Source organism: Kogia breviceps, chromosome 2 (assembly GCF_026419965.1).
Source record: "Kogia breviceps isolate mKogBre1 chromosome 2, mKogBre1 haplotype 1, whole genome shotgun sequence".
Lineage (NCBI taxonomy): Eukaryota > Metazoa > Chordata > Mammalia > Artiodactyla > Physeteridae > Kogia > Kogia breviceps.
In genome coordinates, this window is record NC_081311.1 from 29,224,219 (window position 1) to 29,246,731 (window position 22,513).

Here is a 22,513-nt window from a genome sequence, read left to right on the forward strand (position 1 = left end):
AGTGCACAACTCAGTTTCTCAATAATATCCTATCCTTAGTGACAACACATACCCAAATATAACCATTCCAAACTGCTTTGTGCTTAAGTGCAAAGTGTGATAAACTCCTCCCTCCCTTGTTGCTAAGCGTAGACCTTCTGGGTATCAGCGGCAAGATTAAACAATAAGCAGGTGTGGATTTGCTTAGAGGTCCATGCAGTGCCCCCTACTGCCCTGGCCTGCCTCTTATGCTATGCAGCAGTGCTGCCTAGCCCCAAAGGCTTCAGACTTCCAAGCGAGTATATTCTAAAGAAATTCATTCCCGATCAAGTTGTTGCTATGTGGTTCCTACTTCCTCCCTTCCAATTCTTTTGAAAAAAAAAAAAAAAAGGCAGAAGGGAGATGGTAGGGACAGATAGTCGTAATGAAGTCCGGAGCCAGGGGAATACCTGCCCCTTTTCCTTCTGATCCTTACTGCCTTTCCCTGGACACTCACTTTACCTAGCTGCCTACTAGTCTGGGCAATGTTTGCCTCTCAAGAATCTTTTGCTTGAATTATCCATTCAGCAGGGAGGCTGTCTTGCATCCATTCTAAGTCAAAGTGTTAAAATTAGTGATGGCCTGGAAAGCATTTTGTTTACTTCAATACAGGCATTTTGCTTAGAGGGGCAGGCTGCAGGGCTCAAGATAGAAGGGCACTGAACTTAAAGTAATCTCCAAGAAACATATTCCCGAGGAAAAAAGTTTGAGACTTGCATCCCACATAATATACAATCCCTTCCCCCAACACCCAGTAACTGTTTGCCCCTTTCTAAAATTCAGAACAGATAATTATGGGGACATGAAGAAAAACTGCATATGGTACTTTCTTTGCCCTTATCAGCACTGACTTGGTTATGGGGTTGCTTAGGTTGCCAATAAATATTTATTTGGACTTAGCTAAGTTGATAATGTTTAGGTAATTTAGGGTTGTTTTTCCCACAGGGAATGACGTAAGGAGTGACCATGACACTGTCAGCCAACGCTGTGAAGATCATACTTTTGAATCAAACTTTGGTAAGGCTGGGCTATATAACATCTCACTCAGCAGTTGCCCTTTGCCTCTGCTTGTGGAAGCACCGAAAGTTCATTGTCATTTCACCTTCAGTGTTGAACTCACAATCTTAGAGGAAAGTGTTGTTAATGAAACACTGTTGACAGTTACCTTTAAAACCAGAGGCTAAGTCTGAAAAGAAGCAAATGATACAAAGGTTGGCAGGTGTTGCACAAAGGACTTTTGGCTTATGTTTGTTACTTTGAATGAAAATTCATTTTGAGATTTGTCATATTATCCAATGAATAGAGGGTAAGGTATTGCTTTTTTCTGAACCAAAAGAACTGACTCCTCCTGCCACCATTTATTGAATACTTACTAAGTGCAAGAAACTAATGGAGACTAATACAGGGTTAAGATCTCTAGCCAAAAGTTTAGCATCTACAAGGGGTGTGCAGATGTGCAATGATGACAATAGCTAACATTTAGGGAGTGCTTACTATATGCAACTAAACACTTCATGTATTAATTCACATAATCCCCACAACGACCCTAAGAAAAGTACTATTATCTCCACTTTATGGAGCAAGAACAGAGAGGTTAAGTAACTTGCCTAGACCTGACCAAGTTAGTAAGTGGTTAGCACTAGAATCTAAACCTAGGTAGTCTGGCTCCAGAACTAGGTTCTTAACTGGGCATTTTCTACAATTGTAATATTGTCAACAAGGGACAGAAGCACAGGAAAGGGAGAGGGATTTTAACCAGAGTGAGGATTAAGGCAAACCTTTAGGGAGGAGGAATTTGCTCTGGATCTTGAAGGTCAACAGATGGAGAGAGGGGCCGGGAAGGAAGGAACATTCTGACTAAAAGAAGAGACAGTCTGAATACCAGCCAGCTGACTACAGTAAGATCTGGTTGAGGGCCTGAGTGGGATAAAAGCTGGAGGGGGAGGCCGCGCCCAGATCCGTAAGGTCCGTGAGGACCAAGCTCTTTCGGTAAGGAAAGGGGAGCAAAAGCTTCAAACTGTAATAGCGGCAGAAAGGAATTCCTGGACACTTCCTCTTTTAATAGGATGGCCCCCTGTCTGAAACCAGGTGGCCCACCCACATTTCTCTCAGGGGGAAACAGAGGACTCACGACCCGTGCGCAGAGCCGGTTTGGGCTGCCAGCCCGAGCCGGGCCAAACTGGGTCAGGAACGTGCGCACTCTCGGGCCTGGCAAGGAGAACACCAGCTCCGCGGGTACCGGAAGGCCGGTCCGCCAGCTACCTGCCACCAGCTACCTGCCGCCAGCTACCTCCCGCTTGTCTCCGGGCGCCTGAAGGTCGAGAAAGCTGCCTCCCGCGTACGCCGCTCGGCTCCTCCCCTCAGAGTCCCAAGAAACAACGGCTTCAGCGATAGGAGCACGCTCTGCCAATCAACTCTATCCCCGCCCCGTCCCAGCCGGCATTGGTTGCATCATTACCGGCCTCCGATAAGATTCTCTTCTTGGATTAGTTAATATCATCCTGTCCCTTTTGCGTCAGAAGCTCGCGATTGGTTAACCGCTTTGCCAAGTTCCGGACGCGGCTCGACCATTGGAGGCCGCGGGCCCGCCCCTGCCGGCTAGGTGAAGGTGAGCGTCTCCTCCAGTCGCCGCGGTTGGACCGGACCAAGCAGCTTCAAGCGCAGAGTGGAAGCTTTCGGCCGACTCCAGCTTTCTAGCTATGGCGCCTCCATCAATCTTTGCCGAGGTTCCTCAGGCCCAGCCAGTCCTTGTCTTTAAGCTCACTGCTGACTTCCGGGAGGATCCGGACCCCCGCAAGGTCAACTTGGGAGTGGGAGGTAAGGATGCAGTGCCCAAGACCGTGAGCAGCCAGGGAGTGGAGCGGGCCTAACCCTGGCTGTGGGGACCGTAGTAGATGCCCAGGCCCAGCTTAGCTCCGTCGGAGAGAAGGCAAGATCCACGAGGCTTAGTTCAACCTGCCCATTTTACAGATGGGCATATGGAGTCCCTGGGAAAGGGAGATATATCAGTGTACACACAGAAAAGGTGTAACAGTCAGGGCACAAACTCAGTTTTTCCCATTCCGCATTGTGTGTTCGTTATACTGCATCCTTTCGCCTCTTAAGAAATAGGGCGGCCAGGGATTGGAAGGAGAGGGATAAAAATAGGAAGCCATATAGGCTTGGAGTCCTGGCTGCTGGGGAATGGAAAAAGGAGAACTCTTAGCCCTAGGGAGCTCTGGTCTGGGTCGGTAAATGTTTGAGTAACTACCAGGTACCAGTCAGGTAGTTTACCAAGACTTGTGCGGGAAAGACTGAGTCTTGGTTTTGGCTCCAAGGAAAATAAAATCAGCAGGTGTTAAGTGATGTAATAGAGATCTAAAAATGCTTCTGAGACAGGTTAATGCTCCCCGGGGATCTGGGAAGAATGTTCTGGCTCTCACAGATGTGGTGGGAATGGGTAGAGATGGTAGAAAAGAGAGGAAAGAGTGTGGACAGTAGAAGCTCACTTTCCACACAACATTGTCATCATTTCTTGCTTGTATTTCTTGGACAGCTCAGAGCATGGGCCTCAGTTTTTCCTACTGCCAAGAAAAAGATTTGGACTGAAATGCCTCTGAAATTCCTTTAACTCTTATCTTAATCTTCTCTGGTGAATTTGTTATTTCTGTCACTGTCATTTGGATGTTTGAAGCCACGCCAACACTTACTCAACCACATAGAAAGATGAGCCAGGGAGAAGAGAATGAATAGGACAATGTTCGGTGCCAGGGAACAGACTTAGAGCAGAAGGACTCGAAATTTCTGAAAGAGAAAATTGAGCTGTTTTGTAGCAGAGAAGCAGTAGCGAGAAGGAGGTGCAGAATCAGGTGTCCCACAATGACTGTGTCTATACATAGGACCTGTTAAAGTCTTCACCAAGGAATGTGGAGGAGGGGTGAGGAAAAAGCCATTAAAAAATGATGGTTTGTTGAACCTGGGTAATGGGTACATGGACATCCATTATATTATTCTCACAACTTTTGTGTATGTTTGAAATTTTACATAATAAAGCATAAAAAAGTCAATTCAGAATACATAGTTTCACCCACAGAGGGAAAGTGATGTTTTTAGCAGGCAGCAAAGTGGAAGTGATATTGAAAGATTGCCTTGAATTCAATTGGAATGAGCACTATTCAAGCTCTTAATTTAAAACCAATCCAAAACTTCCAAGTATTTCTTTAGGGCCGGATATATCGTGAAGAACTAGTATTGATATTAATCCAAATACATGTTTTTAAAACCTTAGGTTTCATTGGTTCAATTACCTTTGAACTATCTTACAGGATTTTAGTGAGGATTAAATGCATTTAAAGCGCTTAGAACAGTCTCTGGCACATAAGTAGGAGTTATGTAAGTATTCACTGCTACTGTAGTTGTTTTAGCATTTCTTTGCATAAAACATATTAAAATAAAATAAAAATTTTCAGCTCAAGAACTGCAAAATGAAATAATTTCTGACATTGGTTCAGAAATAAATTGCTCATGCATAGAAAAAGCACCCTGCCAGCCGAGGCCAGAAGTGATTGGCTCAGAAGCATATCCTGCAGCCCAGATGGTGGTCAATTTAACTGTGAAAGTGCCTTTGTCATGTTTTCCTGGAACCGAGGAATGCTTCTCTTTACTACAAGCAAATGATTTATGCAGTTAATCGTATTTAGTGCTTAGGATGACTCTGGAGGGTTGTTTATTACTATTACTGTTTTAGAGGTAAGAAAGCTGAAGCCCAGATTGATGAAGCATTTTGGTCGAGATCACATGGCTGTAGGTGGTGGAGCTGGGATTCCAGGCCACATTTCTTAGGTCCCTCGGTCTCTGCCCTCTTCTCTGTTGGGCACCTTCAGGTGGTCCAGAGGGAGCCAGTGTATGGTAGTGAAACAGCCAGGAGACCTGGGTACAGGCCCAGGCCTGCGGTCCAGTGATGTGACCTTGGGAGTGTTATTTAACATCCCCAGACCCAGTCTGTTAAATGAGGAGCCAGAACGGAATGACCTCTCTCTAAAATTATACTCTAAGATTCACTAGCATGTTACATGAGTGTAGTATAGAATAATAATGTTACTGGCTTCATCAGATGACTGAGAATTAAATAAATAATTATGTGTGTGAAATGTGACATATAAATGAAAAGTGTTGTATAAATGTTATTTTTGATGATCACTGTGACCTGTCTTTTTTGTGGATGGCAGGTGCTCAGATAAAGGTCTCATTAAAGTATAGTAGAATAAGAAGTCTCTTTACGGCTTTTGTATGTCCTAGCTCTATTTATACACATCCCGAAGTATATCCTTTGTGAAGGAAATGTATTGATAATTAATCTCTGACTTTGGTGAAGATGCCCTTTTTTTTTTTTCTAAGTTAAGATAAAGCCTAATGGAAGTTAACCAACTCAAGTTCTAATGATGTTGGACATTTAGAACAAACTTCAACTATAATCTCATTAGCTCATTCCTACTTGCAGATAGTTTCCCCAGAGATTTTCTTCTTGCTGTGACTATTTGCATAATTTCCATATAGTTAAACGGAGCAGAGCATCACATTTTTCACTGTTAAATATGATGCTCTTCGACTTGACTGTTTTAGTGCTTCGTAAAGTTTCAGACAAGTGACTTTAGGGGCAGGGGAGATATGAGTTCAGCCTGATGCAGCCTGAAGCAAGACATTACTACATAGACTCCAGTCCGTTCGTCATGTAAACTTAGCTTTCTTTCGTTCCAGGTAGACTGTGCTTGCTTTCATATTTGTTATTGTTTTTAATGTGGGTTCTTAGCATCTTCAAATAAAGTTGTGGGAGAGATGTGCTGTATCAGGTGTTTCTGAGTACCCCCGGTCCTCTCCTCAGGACCTTAGTTGGAGAAGGGCCTTAAAGAGGCATATGTGCATGGGCTGTTGGGTAGGGATGGATGGGGGAAGTGGAGATCTTAGGAGGAGGAGGAGGGTGATGGTTTGATCATCTAATTCTCTGTGTTCTTCTGGGAATCGAGACTCACTTGCAACTGTGTGACTCCTCTAAAAGCTGGTCCTCAGGGAGAAGGGTGTGGTGTGTGGAGCTGAGGGGCATGCTGGTAGGTAGAAAGGCCCCTTGCACAGTCAGTCCTCTGGGGCCTGCTGGCTTCAGGCTTTCCCAAGACATCTCTTGCTCTTTAGAAAAAGCATAGGGATCCATGAACTTAATTAATAGTATGACAACCTAGCTCTTACAGTTCTTGTGATCTTGGGCAAACTTTTCTGGCCTGAGTTTGCAGATCCCGAAAATAGAGATCATAATATCTATTTTGTGAGTTGTTATAAGAATTAAATGAAAGTTAAAAAAATGTGAAGTATTTAGCACAGTGCCCTGTATGTAGTAAGTATTCAGTAACTCCTTGTTATTACTATGGCTTCAGCCACCGTCCATGTCTATAATTATAAAATCTTTCTTTCCATCCTGGACTTCTAACCTGGATGCCAGACCCATATTTGCTGCAGTTTGCTGGACACGTTGTACAACCACCTCAAATTCAACATGTTTAAAACAATGCATGGATTCCACCCTCCCCTCAATCTTTTCTTTTTTTCTTCTGCTTTGCTCTATATCTTGGATGCCCTCTCCCCTGCCCCACCTCCAGTAGTCTTTATCCAGACTAGAGAGAGACTTTGGAGGTTGTCGGTGACCCTTTCATCAGTCCCATGTATATTTATTTGGTCACTAGGTTCTGTCTTTTTTACCTCATAAATTTATTTTGAATGTCTCCCCTTTCGTTTATCTCCACTGCCGCTGCCGCTGCTGTGATTCAAGACTTCATTATTTCCTTCGTGGATTATTGCAGCAGCCTCCTGACTTCACCGTCTGCTTCTGTCCTCCTTCCAGTTCATTTTCCATCATGTCACTCAAATGATTTTGTTAAAATGTACAGCTGTCCATGTCACTCCCTTGCTTAAATGCTTTCAGTGGTTTCCCCATTGAGACAAAGTTCCTTAGAAGAGACCCCCAAGACTCCCTAAGCCATTACTTACGGCTTCTCCATGGATCTTACATCCGAGCCATGAAAATGCAGATCCTCAAAAACCTCATCTCTCCTTGCACAAGTGTTCCCTCTGTCTGGAAAGTCCTTTTTCCTGTCTTTTAAACTCTTATTCATCTTTCATACTTCATCTTCCCTGATCACTTACAGGAGAACTAAGGACTCTATGCTCTGTGTTTCCTGGAGGAAGGCCAAGACAGTATCTTGTTTAATCTTACCCATCTCTGTGTAGCTACTTCTAGCCAGTACCTGGTTCATGGTGGATTCAATAAGTAGCCGTCAAATGAGTGAGAGAATGAAAGAATGAATGAGAAACTCATGGGTCCAACAAAACGGGAATAAAACCCCTCTGGGAGAGCAGAAATAGTGGTTGTTGGTAACGCTTAACCTCATTGCTCCAAACGCCCAAGAGTAACTGCAGTTCTGCTTCAGTAGGGCAGTGAGACAAGGCGTTGAGAATAAATCTAGAACTGAATCTGGGGGAAACTGGGCAGTGAAGAAGGAAGCAGAGGTGTGAATTGGCCATTTTCTCTTTTGTCACAATATGGACACAATGCCTCCCTGCCTCCAGTCCTATCACAGGATTTTTTAGAGTTGCACAGAGTATACATTACTGGTAAGAATAGCGTTACTATGGCTTTATCTTTCATATTTTGTCTATTTATAATACATGATTTACAAATGACATATGATAAATATATGTAACATAATTATATATTAACCATCCAAACACAGATGGGAAGCATAATAGAACTGGCTTTTCTACAACACCCATATCCTTGTACATCTAAACAGTATCCCCTCTGTTTAGTGTAGTCCACATATACTGCTGTTGCTCAAAGTTTTCCGAAACCCTCTTTTGGAATGGCCTTCAAAGCATGTTAGACCCATGTAGGAGGCCATCTTTTTATAGCTGCTCTCCATTAATATTATTCAGTCCATTCACCCACCTACTTTGCTGGACATAATACAAGTACCATTTTCAAAAATTAAATTTACTTTCAAAGGACAAAGATTTGGCATCATTGAGGATATTCAAAATAATGAGATGTCTCCTCTAAAAACAATTCCAAGAGAAGAATTCCAAGAACGTTTTGAACAATGGTAGCATTGTGATCATAGATGGAGTGATCTACTTCAGGGAAAATGATTACTTGGGAGTCATTATTTTGGTATCTCTTTGAAAAACCAGACCAAATCTCGACTGATAAAGTAGGCTTTTTGAACTTGTTGAGAGGGAGGGAATTTGGTGGGCCAGGGGGTCTAATGTGAGTGATATGACAGTATTGTGAGTCAGATTCACCTACCCAGAGACTGGTTGTTGGTTAGTGGCTGTGTCAGTCTGGAACTCTGTCCACATTTTTATTACTAGCTTGATATGCTTTTCAAATCTGCAGATGACACATTCCTGGAAGGTAGGGTTAGTTGATGGAGTAGAAGACAGATGCAAAATCAAAATATCTTATAAAGTCTTATTTGTGGTCTGACTTTTGATCTAGTAATTTTACATCTAGAAAAAATTTTCCTAAGGAAGCACTCATGAATATATGTAAAGTATAAGAACATTAATTGCAGTGTTTATATTAGCAAATATTCAAAAGCAACACAAATAGTTAATAAATTATACATAGAAAGGAATATTGTCTAGCCACTAAAATTGTGTTTGTAAATGGCTCATATATATGAAAAATGTCCAGTTGCATCCACGATAAGAGAAATGCAAATTTAAACTACCCTGAGGATAGCATTTGCCCTCTTAAATTGGCAGAAATTCACTCAGTGGCTGTGGCTGTGTGGAAGCAGACATTCTTGTACATTGATGGCAGTGATGTACACTGATAACACCCCTGCCCTATGGCACAGATGTACACTGATAACACCCCTATAAAAAAGCCAATGTGGATATATCTGTCAAAACTACAAATACACAAAGTATGCTTAAAAGTAATATATTTGCATTTAAACTTTTCATTGATTGCCACCAGTATTCTTCCAATCAGTTGTTTTAACCATATTTGTTGTACAACCATGTGTTGTAAAATGGAAATCAGTTGAAAGTAGTAAACTAATGTATACCCTCAAAAACAACAACAAAATTACACATACACGTACTTCTCAACCTACTCTTCCATTTTCAACCCTGCCTCTTACAGCTATATTTACATATATGTAAGATGACATACGTACAAGGTTCACTGAAGTATTATTTTCTAATAGCCAAAGATTAGAAACAACTCAAATGTCCATCAACAGGAGACTTGCAAAACAAATTATAGTACATTTATCAGTTATGCAGCTCTAAAAAGAACAAAGACACTCCGTATGCACAGACTTAAATAGTTAATGATGATGAAAGATACTCATAATATATATTTAATAAGTGGAAAAAAGCATGTTGAAAATTCTGTATAAAAATGACACAATTTATAAAAGTATATACTCATGTAAAATAAAGTTTAAAAGGCTGTACACCAAAATTTTCATACTCCTTATCTCTGAGTGCTGGAATTACATGTTAATCATAATGTTTATTATTTTCTTTCTGGGCTTTTCTAAATTTTCTACAATCAACATGTGTTGTTCAGTAAACAATATCAACCACCCTAAAAAAGTGATTAAAAATAAAAGTCAGGGCTTCCCTGGTGGCGCAGGGGTTGAGAGTCCGCCTGCCGATGCAGGGGACACGGGTTTGTGCCCCGGTCCGGGAAGATCCCACATGCCACGGAGCAGCTGGGCCCATGAGCCATGGCTGCTGGGCCTACGCGTCTGGAGCCTGTGCTCCGCAACGGGAGAGGCCACAACAGTGAGAGGCCCGCGTACTGAAACACACACACACACACACACACACACACACACACACACACACACACACACACACACACAAAGTCAGGGATTAATGTTGAGCAGAAATCAACAAGATAAAGAAGAATTACTTAAAAAATTTGTTTCACAGTCACTTGCCAAAGTATAGGTTTATTGGAGACCTAAACAGTCCAGCAGAAGCAAATCCCTGTCAGGAATCCTGCTCAGAGAAGTCATTGGCTTGGATGCAAGCCAAAGCAGCTGCCCTCTCAAGCTATAATCTCAAAATGATTATAGGGTAGTATAGGAAAAAAAATCAGTGATAGGATAACTCAATGTAGACCAAAAATACTTTTAGCATAGAAGAAATGCTTAGAAATTTGCTGTAATCAAGATTAAAAATTATGAAACAGGTAAACTTAGATCCATAAAAGTGTGGAGCAGAGGAAGTGAGTGGTAGCAACAGTCAAAATGGTAAACACTGGCTGATGTCAAAAAACAGCAAGAGGACAAAGATGTGTTTAAACTTGTTGTTCGATGATTGTGTAACCAGTTGTTGGAATCTTCAGTCACAGGTGTTTCCTCGCCATTTGTCTCATTTCTGTTCTTACAGGACAAGAGGAGGAGGTGGGCCTCCCTCCACCCTCCTCTCTCTCTCCATGTTTATGTTTGAAGGTGCAGCGTTCATGTGAAGTAGCCCCGAACCCTTTTCTTGGGGAGATGCAGAAGGAAGGCAATTACCAGGCCAGTGGTCGTAGAGACCTCAGTGTCCTAGTGATACTGACATAGCATTTGTAAGGTATTTTTAATTTGCAGAGTGCTTTTTCGTGCACTCTCTCACTTGATCATGCTCTTTGATGTCTCAGTTTTATTTCAGCATTCTACTTTTTGGAGGTCACATATTTAAGAACTATAATTTCCGTAAGGATAGGAAACTGTCCTTCTGCCTTCCCAGCACCTAGCCCGGTGCCTGGCCCAAAGCAGGCGGTCAGTAAGTGAATGAACTTTAATTTCCCTCACAGTTCTGTTTTGATTGGAAGGTGGTAGAACTCTCCCTGTTCACAGCTCCGAATTCTTCCTTGGACGAAGTCTAAGACTCCGTTGTATGTCTCTTTCCCGTGTCCCAGCTTATCGCACGGATGATAGCCAGCCCTGGGTTTTGCCAGTCGTGAGGAAGGTGGAGCAGAGGATTGCTAATGACAGCAGCCTAAACCACGAGTACCTGCCCATCCTGGGCCTGGCAGAGTTCCGGACCCATGCTTCCCGCCTGGCCCTTGGGGATGACAGCCCAGCTCTGCAGGAGAAGCGGGTGAGTTTTGGGTGAGGATCTATTTTTTTCTAGAAACTGTGAGGGTAAAAAGTGGTTAAAAATTAGGTGTTATGTCTATAGAACTGTCAGTGAATAAGGGTTTAAATAGTGTGACCTCAGGAACTTGATAGCACGAATAACATGCTTTTGTATAAAGCACAGCTTCTTCAGTTGTTCACTTTTGCCCAAGAGATGATCGGATTTCAGCTGCTGGGTTTGAAGCAGTCAGTGGAAGTGCCAAGCCAAGGGAATTTAATGTAATGATCAAGAGATTAGGGTCTGGACCCAGCTCTGCCACTACTTTTGACCAAAGGCAAGTAATTTGCCCCTCCAGCCCCTATGTCTCATCTACATGTTAGGAAAAGACTCGTTTATGGTTCATGGTCCCATAAGGAGCGTTTGCATAGGGGATCATTCAAGGGGCCTCTGAACTCCCTGAAATTTTATGCAGAATTCTGTGTGTATGTGTATTTCTGGAGAGAAAGTTCATAACTTTTATCAGATTTTCTGAAGGAACCTATGGCCCCCGAAAGTCCAAGAGCCACTAGTTTAGATGCTCTCTAAAGAACCTGCCAGTTCTAATATTTGATTCTTCTAGCCTTGATCTCAGCTTCTCTTCGTTTAAGTGCTTCCTGGTATGTAGTCTATGTATAACTAGAGATCCATGGAAGAGGAATGCAGTTGGGAAGAGTCTGTATGTGGCAGAAAGTGGTGTGATAGAGATTATCAGTGTTGTAGGAATTCAGAGAGACTGGCAAAGGCTGGAAATGGGACTTGAGCTGAACCTTGGGGGATGAGGCCAGGACACTGGTTCTCAACTGTGACTGTATCACCTGGGAGGTTTTAAAAACATTCTGATGGCTGGATCCCATACCAGACCTGTTAAATCAGAATCTTGGAGGGTACCACCTTTCTCTGCCCTTTTATTACCTTTCCCTACAATTCCCTTCCCTTCATGGGTATTTTTTAAAAGCTCCCCATGTAACTGCAAAGTACAGCCAAGGTTGAGAACCACAAAGTACAGAGGAAGAAAAAGGAGGGGTATTTGTCTGGAGCAGTAGGAGTCCAGGGACAGAGGTTGGAGGTGAGCAGGTCTAGGTTATAAAGAGACCTACCTGATTAGGGCCGGGAACAAGCTGGATAGATCAGGCAGGCTGATTTTGGCAGCCAGGGCAGGGGAAGCCTCTTGAAGGTTTGTGCAGAGAAGTTACCCAATAAGAGTGTTTGAAGAAGATAAACCCGGCTGGATGAGTAGGAAAGGGAAGAGCTCAGGTTTTTGCAATGGTCCGATTAGGTATTGTGCAATTTATACCAACTGCCCTTATTGCTCTGCTAGGCAGTGTCAGCCCCGCTGAGCAGCCTTCATGCAGGTACAGCCTTCATACATGAAAGAGACCACATCTTGGAGTCACTGATTTATTTTCATGCTGTTACCCAGATGCCCTGATAAGCAGAAAGGCAGGGTAAAATGAAGGCTGCACACAGGCACATTCTTATGTATATCAGGAGACCAGGAGGCTCTGGGTGAAGGTCTTGGAACTCAGATTAATGGTTAGGTAAGTGATTAACTTGATGAGGGTTTTGTCTGGATTAGTATAAGAGACTGTAACTGACTTGCCTCTAGAAACTGAAGGAATACGGGTAGAAATGTAGACTTTAGAGATTATGGGTGGCATTGGGAAGTTGCTCTGAAAATCTAGGGTTTCCACTGAGGGGGAGGGAGAGAGTCCTGATGAAGTTTGAAAATGGGGAACTTTGGCAACTGGGGGTGATCTTCTGAGACGTTGATAAATTAGTTGTAATTCCATTGCTGACAAATGAAAACAGAGGTTCTGTGTTGGGGAGCTTCTTCCTCTAAGATTATACATTTCTTATATAATGCTTATTAACTATGTTGGCAGATAGATGCTTGTTCCTCTGCCCAGGGACAAAATGCTCTGTTCCCCATTTTGATGGCTTAATACTGAGGCTTGGGGCTATTGCTTGTGGCGTAGAGCCCTTCCTCTTAGTCTAGTTCATCCTGTTATTTATTTATTTTTTTTTTTGCGGTATGCAGGCCTCTCACTGTTGTGGCCTCTGCCATTGCGGAGCGCAGGCTCCGGATGTGCAGGCTCAGCGGCCATGGCTCCTGGGCCCAGCCGCTCTGCCACATATGGGATCTTCCTGGACTGGGGCACGAACCCATGTCCCCTGCATTGGCAGGTGGACTCTCAAACACTGTGCCACCAGGGAAGCCCTCATTTGGATTATTATAATAGCCTCTTGCCTCTAGTCTCTTCCCCATTCTAGTACTTTCTGCACAGTGCAGATAGAATGATCTTCCTCAGCAAAAAAAAAAAAAAAAAAAAGAGCTAATTGTGTCACCTGCTTCCCCTCTCACACACACACAGTAGCTCCTCCATTATCTACAGGGTAAAATGCAGACTCTGACCTGGGCATGCAGCATGTTTTGTAGCCAGGTGTCATCCTGTTCTTGCAGTTACTCTTGCTCCCATCCTCTCAGGGTCCTGCCATCCTAAGAGCCTGCTGTTTTCTAGACCTGCCGAGCCCTGCCATGACTTGGCACTTTTGCCTCAGCTGTTCCTTCTGCTAGAAATGCCCCCTTCACTTCTTTGACTCTCCAGTCCCCACCTCCAAGTCCTTCAAGCCCTGACCAAGGGTCACTTCCATGCTGAATCCTGAGCTCTCTCAGGCAGAGCTAGTTGTTGGAGTGCTCTGAGTCATCACAGGACTGTGCATCGCTTGGGAAAAGCAGTACTTACTGTGTTTAACATACAATTTTGTAAGCCTGTTCCTCCCGCAAGACCCTAGGTTCCTCCAGGGCAGGGGTGATGGCTTATTTACTTACTTAAAAAAAATTTTTTTTTGTGTGTGTGTGTATGGTGTGAAGTATGGTTCTTTTGTGTATTTATTTATTTGGTTGCGCTGGGTCTTAGTTGTGGCCCACGGGCTCCTTAGTTGTGGCATGCGAACTCTTAGCTGCGGCATGCATGTGAGATCTAGTTCCCTGACCAGGGATCGAACCTGGGCCCCCTGTACCGGGAGCACGGGGTCCTATCCACTGTGCCACCAGGGAAGTCCCGATGGCTTACTTATTTACCTCATGAATCTTCAGCATTTAGCTCCTAGCCTGGCACCTCAGAGATCTCAGATGTTTTAATTCACTCATTCGTTCAGTCAGCAGATGTGTGCTCACCACTAGGCACTGTTCTAGATGCCAGAGCACAGTGGTGACCAAAACCACTGCCCAGCTTACAGTTTTGTGGGGAGGAACCGACAGAAAACATAATAAATAGGAACATTATATAGTGTATTGAAAGATGATAAATGCTACAAAAACAGAGCAGAGGAAGGCATATTAGGAATGCTGAGGGTGGGAGTGAGAGTGGATACAGTTTTAACTAGGGTGGTCATGGTAGAAACAGAAATGACATTTGAGGCAAAACTTGAAGGAGGTGAGGCATGAATGAAAGAATGAACCAGAAAACAAACAGTAATCATGTCCTCTCTTAGATTTTTCTTCTCAAGATTTCACATTACCAGGTCCATCAACCATTTTGAGGAGACCTGTTTTCTAGACTCGTCACTGCTGCCTTCTGCTTTTCCATGTTCAGATCTTAGAATCCAGACCAAATGTCCAATTGTCATCTCCTGCCTGGTAACATTTCAGCTTCTGAAATTACTGAGCCACTGCTGGTAGGAGGGCCTGTGGGGCATGAGATGGCGTCCCACTTTCCTGCTTGGACCGTTGCCTCTGGGAGACTTGGGGCTTTCTCTGTGGCTCTCACCTTGTCAACACTGTCTTCTTCATCTAGTTCAGCCCATGTTTCTTTAGTGCCACATGCCAGATACCACATGAATTGCTAGGAGCACCCGGATCAGTGCATCATATCCTTGGCCACAAGCAGCTCCTAAACAGCTCTCCTGCTCCTCACAGGGAAGTCATTGCATCAGCAAATTGTGATCTTGGAGAAGCGTTCTAGAGCCCAGCAGGGATTCCTTCAGGCAATTCATGGCTAAATTGGGAATACAGATTGCTGGCATAGCTTTCTGCCAAGTCTTACTGGATTTCTCTTGTTCTGGATACTCCTGTTTAGCCACCAGGTCCAGTTGCCTGGCTCCCTTTGAAGTTTGTATTTATTTCCTTTGCTATTATGATTTTTTCCCTTCATCCCCAATACAGGACTCTCTTGAGCTTTAGAGCTATTTGCCAAAAATCAGTTCAGAGAATGACCAATGTGACATATTATTGATTCACCAAAAATTCATTTCTGCTAGTTGCTGATATAGTTTAGAGCCACTGGTGTATCACTGAAGCCATCTAGTGTACAATATATTTTTAGAGGGAATGATAATTTCTTGGGAATTTAATATGTCAAGTGTCATACATCATGAATATCAAGAATTAGTTACTGTTAGTGAAGTGGGTTTATCTCTTCAAAACACATGTTCAATCTAGTCTACTGACTTTGTGACTTCTTTTAGTTAATGACTTTGCTTTTTGGAGCAGGAAAGAAAGGGTGGAGTTAAAAGCTGAGCACAGGAGAGAGCAGACAACAGAAGCAAGAAGAACTACAGTCCTGCAGCCTGTGGAACAAAAACCACATTCACAGAAAGATAGACAAGATGAAAAGGCAGAGGGCTATGTACCAGATGAAGGGACAAGATAAAACCCCAGGAAAACAACTAAATGAAATGGAGATAGGCAATCTTCCAGAAAAAGAATTCAGAATAATGATAGTGAATATGATCCAGGACCTCGGAAAAAGAATGGAGGCAAAATCAAGAAGATGCAAGAAATGTTTAACAAAGATCTAGAAGAATTAAAGAACAAACACCTAGAAGACTTAAAGAACAAACAGAGATGAACAATATAATAACTGAAATGAAAACTACACTAGCAGGAATCAATAGCAGAATAACTGAGGCAGAAAAACAGTTAAGTGACCTGAAAGACAGAATGGTGGAATTCACTGCTGCAGAACAAAATAAAGAAAAAAGAATGAAAAGAAATGAAGACAGCCTAAGAGACCTCTGGCACAACATTAAACGCAACAACATTCACATTATAGGGGTCCCAGAAGGAGAAGAGAGAGAGAGAAAGGACCAGAGGAAACATATGAAGAGATTATAGTCAAAACCTTCCTAACATGGGAAAGGAAATAGCCACCCAAGTCCAGGAAGTGCAGAGTGTCCCATACAGGATAAACCCAAGTAGAAACATGCTGAGACACATAGTAATCAAATTGACAAAAATTAAAGACAAAGAAAAATTATTAAAAGCAGCAAGGGAAAAATGACAAATAACATACAAGGGAACTCCATAAGGTTAACAGCTGATTTCTCAGCAGAAACTCTACAAGCCAGAAGGGAGTGGCATGATATACTTAAAGTGATGAAAGGGAAGAACCTACAACCAAGATTACTCTACCTGGCAAGGATCTCATTCAGATTCGATGGAGAAATCAAAAGCTTTACAGACAAGCAAAAGCTAAGAGAATTCAGTACCACCAAACCAGCTCTACAACAAATGCTAAAGGAACTTCCCTAAGTGGGAAACACAAGAGAAGAAAAGGACCTACAAAAACAAACCCACAGGGGCTTCCCTGGTGGAGCGGTGGTTGAGAGTACGCCTGCTGATGCAGGGAACACGGGTTCGTGCCCCGGTCTGGGAAGATCCCACATGCCGTGAAGCGGCTGGGCCGGTGAGCCATGGCCGCTGAGCCTGTGCGTCCGGGGCCTGTGCTCCACAATGGGAGAGGCCACAATAGTGAGAGGCCCGCGTACTGCACAAAAAAAAAAAAAAAAAAAAAAAAAACAACCAAAAAACCAAACAAACCCACAACAATTAAGAAAATGGTAATAGGAACATACATATCGATAATTACCTTAAATGTGAATGGATTAAATGCTCGAACCAAAAGACACAGCCTTGCTGAATGGATACAAAAAAAGACCCATATATATGCTGTCTACAAGAGACCCACTTCAGACCTAGGAACACATACAGACAAAGTGAGGGGATGGAAAAAGATATTTCATGCAAATGGAAATAAAAGAAAGCTGGAGTAGCAATACTCATATCAGATAAACTAGACTTTAAAATAAAGAATGTTACAAGAGACAAGGAAGGACACTACATAATGATCAGGGGATCAATCCAAGAAGATATAACAATTATAAATATATATGCACCCAACACAGGAGCACCTCAATACATAAGGCAACTGCTAACAGCTATAAAAGAGGAAATCGACAGTAACACAATAATAGTGGGGGACTTTAACACCTCACTTACACCATGGACAGACCATCCAAAATGAAAATAAGGAAACAGAAGCTTTAAATGACACAATAGACCAGATAGATTTAGTTGATATTTATAGGACATTCCATCTGAAAACAGTAGATAACACTTTCTTCTCAAGTGCATATGGAACATTCTCCAAGATAGATCACATTTGGGTCACAAGCCAAGCCTCAGTAAATTTAAGAAAATTGAAATCATATCAAGTATCTTTTCTGACCACAACGCTATGAGATTAGAAATGAATTACAGGGAAAAAAACGTAAAAAACACAAACACATGGAGGCTAAACAATATGTTACTAAATAACCAAGAGATCACTGAAGAAATCAAAGAGGAAATCAAAAAATACCTAGAGACAAATGACAATGAGAACACGGTGATCCAAAACCTATGGGATGTAGCAAAAGCAGTTCTAAGAGTGAATTTTATAGCTATACAAGCCTACCTCAAGAAACAAGGAAAATCTCAAATAAACAATCTAACCTTACAACTAAAGGAACTAGAGAAAGAAGAACAAACAAAACCCAAAGTTAACAGAAGGAAAGAAATCATAAAGACCAGAGCAGAAATAAATGAAATAGAAACAAAGAAAACAGTAGCAAAGATCAATAAAACTAAAAGCTGGTTCTCTGAGAAGATAAACAAAATTGATAAACACTTAGCCAGACTCATCAAGAAAAAGAGAGAGAGGACTCAAATCAATAAAATTAGAAATGAAAAGGGAGAAGTTACAACAGACACTGCAGAAATAGAAAGCATCATAGGAGACTACTACAAGCAACTCTATGCCAATAAAATGGACAACCTGGCAAAAATGGACAAATTGTTAGAAAGGTATAACCTCCCAAGACTGAACCAGGAAGAAATAGGTAATATGAACAGACCAATCACAAGTAATGAAATTGAAACTGTGATTAAAAATCTTGCAACAAACAAAAGTCCAGGACCAGATGGCTTCACAGGTGAATTCTGTCACATTTAGAGAAGAGCTAACACCCATCCTTCTCAAACTCTTCCAAAAAATTTCGGAGGAAGGAACACTCCCATACTCATTCTATGAGGTCACCATCACCCTGATACCAAAACCAGACAAAGATACTCCAAAAAAAGAAAATTACAGACCAATATCACTGATGAATATAGATGCAAAAACCCTCAACAAAATACTAGCAAACAGAATCCAACAACACATTAGAAGAATCATACACCATGACCAAGTGGGATTTACCCCAGGGATGCAAGGATTCTTCAGTATATGCAAATCTATCAATGTGATACACCATATTAACAAATTGAAGAAGAAAAACAATATGATCTTCTCAATAGATGCAGAAAAAGCTTTTGACAAGATTCAACACCCATTTATGATAAAAACTCCAGAAAGTGGGCAGAGAGGGAACCTACCTCAACATAATAAAGGCCATATACGACAAACCCACAGCAAACATAATTCTCAATGGTGAAACACTGAAAGCATTTCCTCTAAGATCAGGAACAAGACAAGGATGTCCACTCTCTCCACTATTATTCAACATAGTTTTGGAAGTCCTAGCCACAAAAATCAGAGAAGAAAAAGAAATAAAAGGAATACAGATTGGAAAAGAAGTAAAACTGTCACTGTTATCAGATGACATGATATTATACATAGAGAATCCTAAAGATGCCATCAGAAAACTACTAGAGCTAATCAATGAATTTGGTAAAGTTGCAGGATACAACATTAATACACAGAAATCTGTTGCATTTCTATACACTAATGATGAAAAATCTGAAAGGGAAATTAATGAAACACTCCCATTTACCATTGCAACAAAAAGAACAAAATACCTAGGAATAAGCCTACCTAAGGAGACAAAAGACCTGTATGCAGAAAACTATAAGACACTGATGAAAGAAATTAAAGATGATACCAACAAATGGAGAGATATACCACGCTCTTGGATTGGAAGAATCAATATTGTGAAAATGACTAGACTACCCAAAGCAATCTACAGATTCAATGAAATCCCTGTCAAATTACCAATGGCATCAGAACTAGAACAAAAAAATCTTAAAATTTGTATGGAGACACAAAAGACCCCGAATAGCCAAAGCAGTCTTGAGGGAAAAAAATGGAGCTGGAGGAATCAGACTCCCTGACTTCAGACCATACTACAAAGCTACAGTAATCAAGACAATAAGGTACTGGCACAAAATCAGAAATATAGATCAATGGAACAGGATAGAAAGCCCAGAGATAAGCCCACGCACCTGTGGTCAACTAATCCATGACAAAGGAGGCAAGGATATACAATGGAGAAAAGACAGCCTCTTCAGTAAGTGGTGCTGAGAAAACTGGACAGATACATGTAAAAGAATGAAATTAGAACACTCCCTAACACCATACATAAAAATAAAGTCAAAATGGATTAGAGACCTAATTGTAAGACCAGACACTATAAAACTCTTAGCAGAGAACATAGGAAGAACACTATTTGACATAAATCACAGCAAGATCTTTTGTGACCCACCTTCTACAGTAATGGAAATAAAACCAAAAATAAACAAATGGAACCTAATGAAACTTAAAAGCTTTTGCACAGCAAAGGAAACCATAAACAAGACGAAAAGACAACCCTCAGAATGGGAGAAAATATTTGCAAATGAATCATCGGACAGAGGATTAATCTCCAAAATATATAAACAGCTCATGCAGCTCAATATTTAAAAAACAAACAACCCAATCCAAAAGTGGGCAGAAGGCCTAAATAGACATTTCTCCAAAGAAGACATACAGATGTCCAAGAGGCACATGAAAAGCTGCTCAATGTCACTCATTATTAGAGGAATGCAAATCAAAACTATGAGGTATCACCTCACACCAGTTAGAATGGGCATCATCAGAAAATCTACAAACAGCATACGCTGGAGAGGGTGTGGAGAAAAGGGAACCCTCTTGCACTGTTGGTGGGAATGTGAATTGGTACAGCCACTATGGAGAACAGTATGGAGGTCCTTTAAAAACTAAAAATAGAACTACCATATGACCCAGCAATCCCACTATTGAGCATATACTGAGAAAACCATAATTCAAAAAGACACATGCACTGCAATGTTCATTGCAGCACTGTTTACAATAGCCAGGCCATGGAAGCAACCTAAATGCCCATCAACAGACGAATGGATAAAGATGTGGTACATATATACAATGGAATTACTCAGCCATAAAAGGAACGAAATTGGGTCATTTGTAGAGACGTGGATGTACCTAGAGACTGTCATGCGGAGTGAATAAAGTCAGAAAGAGAAAAACATATATTATGTATTAACTCATATATGTGGAACCTAGAAAATTGTACAGATGAACTGGTTTGCAGGGCAGAAATGGAGACACGGATGTAGAGAACAAACGTATGGACACCAAGGGGGGAAGTGGCAGGGAGTGGGGGTGGGGGTGGGATGCATCGGGAGATTGGGATTGACATGTATACACTGATGTGTATAAAATGGATGACTAATAAGAAAAAATAAATAAATTAATTAAAACAAAAAAACATACCCCAAAACAAAAAAAAAAGCTGAGCACGGGAAATATAAAAACTATGCTTGGGAATGTCTTTACTGATATCCACATGCACCTGTCACATATCCATGATAACTTAAAACCCTGCTTTAAGGGAGACCTTGCTCATTTGTATAGGAAGTATCAACATTCCTATACAAAGTGCTGAGGTATTTGAAATGTGAAATAATAAAGTTGACATTCAGCTTAGCTGATGACAAATCCATAAAAAAATAAATGTACATTTAGGTTACATCACCTTGGTTGAGATTTGCGTAAGGAATCCAGGTAGATCACAATGTGAAGCCCAAACCTTTAAAGTAATGGGAAGCAACAGGTACACACTGCTATATTTAAAATAGATAGCTAACAAGGACCTACTGTAATAAATAAATAAATAAATGTATACTTATTAAAATTAAAAAAAAAGTAATGGGAAGGGACCAACCAGTGCTCAGGGGAGACCACTTTGAAGAACCACATATGATACACACTGACCTTTTCCATCCCAGTCCACTGCCTTTGCTTCTCTTTGCAGTGGATGCTGTGCTCAGTTCCTCGTTTCCCTGAACGTCAACTTCTCTTCTGTTTCACGTTTCAGATGATGTTCTTTCACAGATCCTCAGATCTCTGCATATAAATAGAGCAGTGGGTAATAATAGTGATAATTGGTATCATTGCCTAGTTCCTAGCTTAAAGGGGACTTCTGCTCGTAATTCAGTGTTCATCATGAAGCTGACTTACTCATCATGGCTGGATCTTTTTTTTTTTTTTTCTTTTCAGTCATTTTTAAGAAATCTCCATTGCTTCTTTTTTTACCAAGCATTTATATCAGAAATAGCTATATTTTTTCTCCTGTTATGATGATCATTTGGGTGATCATTTTCTCTATCTAGCAGCATGACAAATTTTATATTTCTTTTCTCTTTTTTTTAAAACAGGAGAAAATCAAAGTTTAATAACATATACATGGGAGAGGTCCAGGAAAACTGATTCACTCCTATATTTGTTAATAGTCATGCATTCATGGGATGACTAACTTGACCAAGGGAGTATTTTTAAATGCACTGTTGGATTCATACTGTTCATGAATATTTAGGAAGTTAATCTCAATACTCATGAAAAAGGTCTCTTTTTTTCTATCTTTTTTTCCCCTTTGTCATCTTTTAGCATTGGTGTTAACGTTAGTTTTTTTAGAAAAGATTTTGGAAGCTTTTCTTCTTTATCTAGGAAGATTTTTTTTCTAAGTTTTTTATTGTGGGAAATTTCAAATATATACAAAAGTAGTTAAAACTGTAATGAACAAACCCCCATGGATCCATCAGCTAGCTTCAACAATGATCTGTATTTGGTCTCTCTTGTATATTCCCCCACCCTCCCTGCCAAAACTGAATTATTTTATAGCAAATTACAGACATCTAAATATATTTTCCAAATAATACATGAATACATTCTCCTTATTTTTAAAAAAACAACTTGTAGATTAGGCCAAAGTCCCTTTGACCACTATT

The 22,513-nt window shown here is 41.2% G+C and overlaps 1 protein-coding gene and 1 long non-coding RNA gene across 3 annotated transcripts in view; one reads left to right on the forward strand and one right to left on the reverse strand.

Moving 5' to 3' along the window:
* LOC131751256 (uncharacterized) overlaps nt 1–2,378 on the reverse strand; it is a 64,669-nt gene extending 62,291 nt beyond the window's left edge. For both annotated transcript variants that reach the window (XR_010838853.1, XR_010838854.1), the window contains exon 1: nt 2,295–2,378. This is a non-coding gene — a long non-coding RNA (uncharacterized lncRNA). The remainder of the gene's footprint in view (nt 1–2,294) is intronic.
* The window catches only part of GOT1 (glutamic-oxaloacetic transaminase 1), a 30,051-nt gene continuing 9,262 nt past the window's right edge, over nt 1,725–22,513 (forward strand). Inside the window, exons 1-2 of the mRNA XM_059054732.2 lie at nt 1,725–2,835; nt 10,970–11,151. Coding sequence (XP_058910715.1) covers nt 2,718–2,835; nt 10,970–11,151 — 300 coding nt within the window. The 5' untranslated portion in view covers nt 1,725–2,717. The remainder of the gene's footprint in view (nt 2,836–10,969; nt 11,152–22,513) is intronic.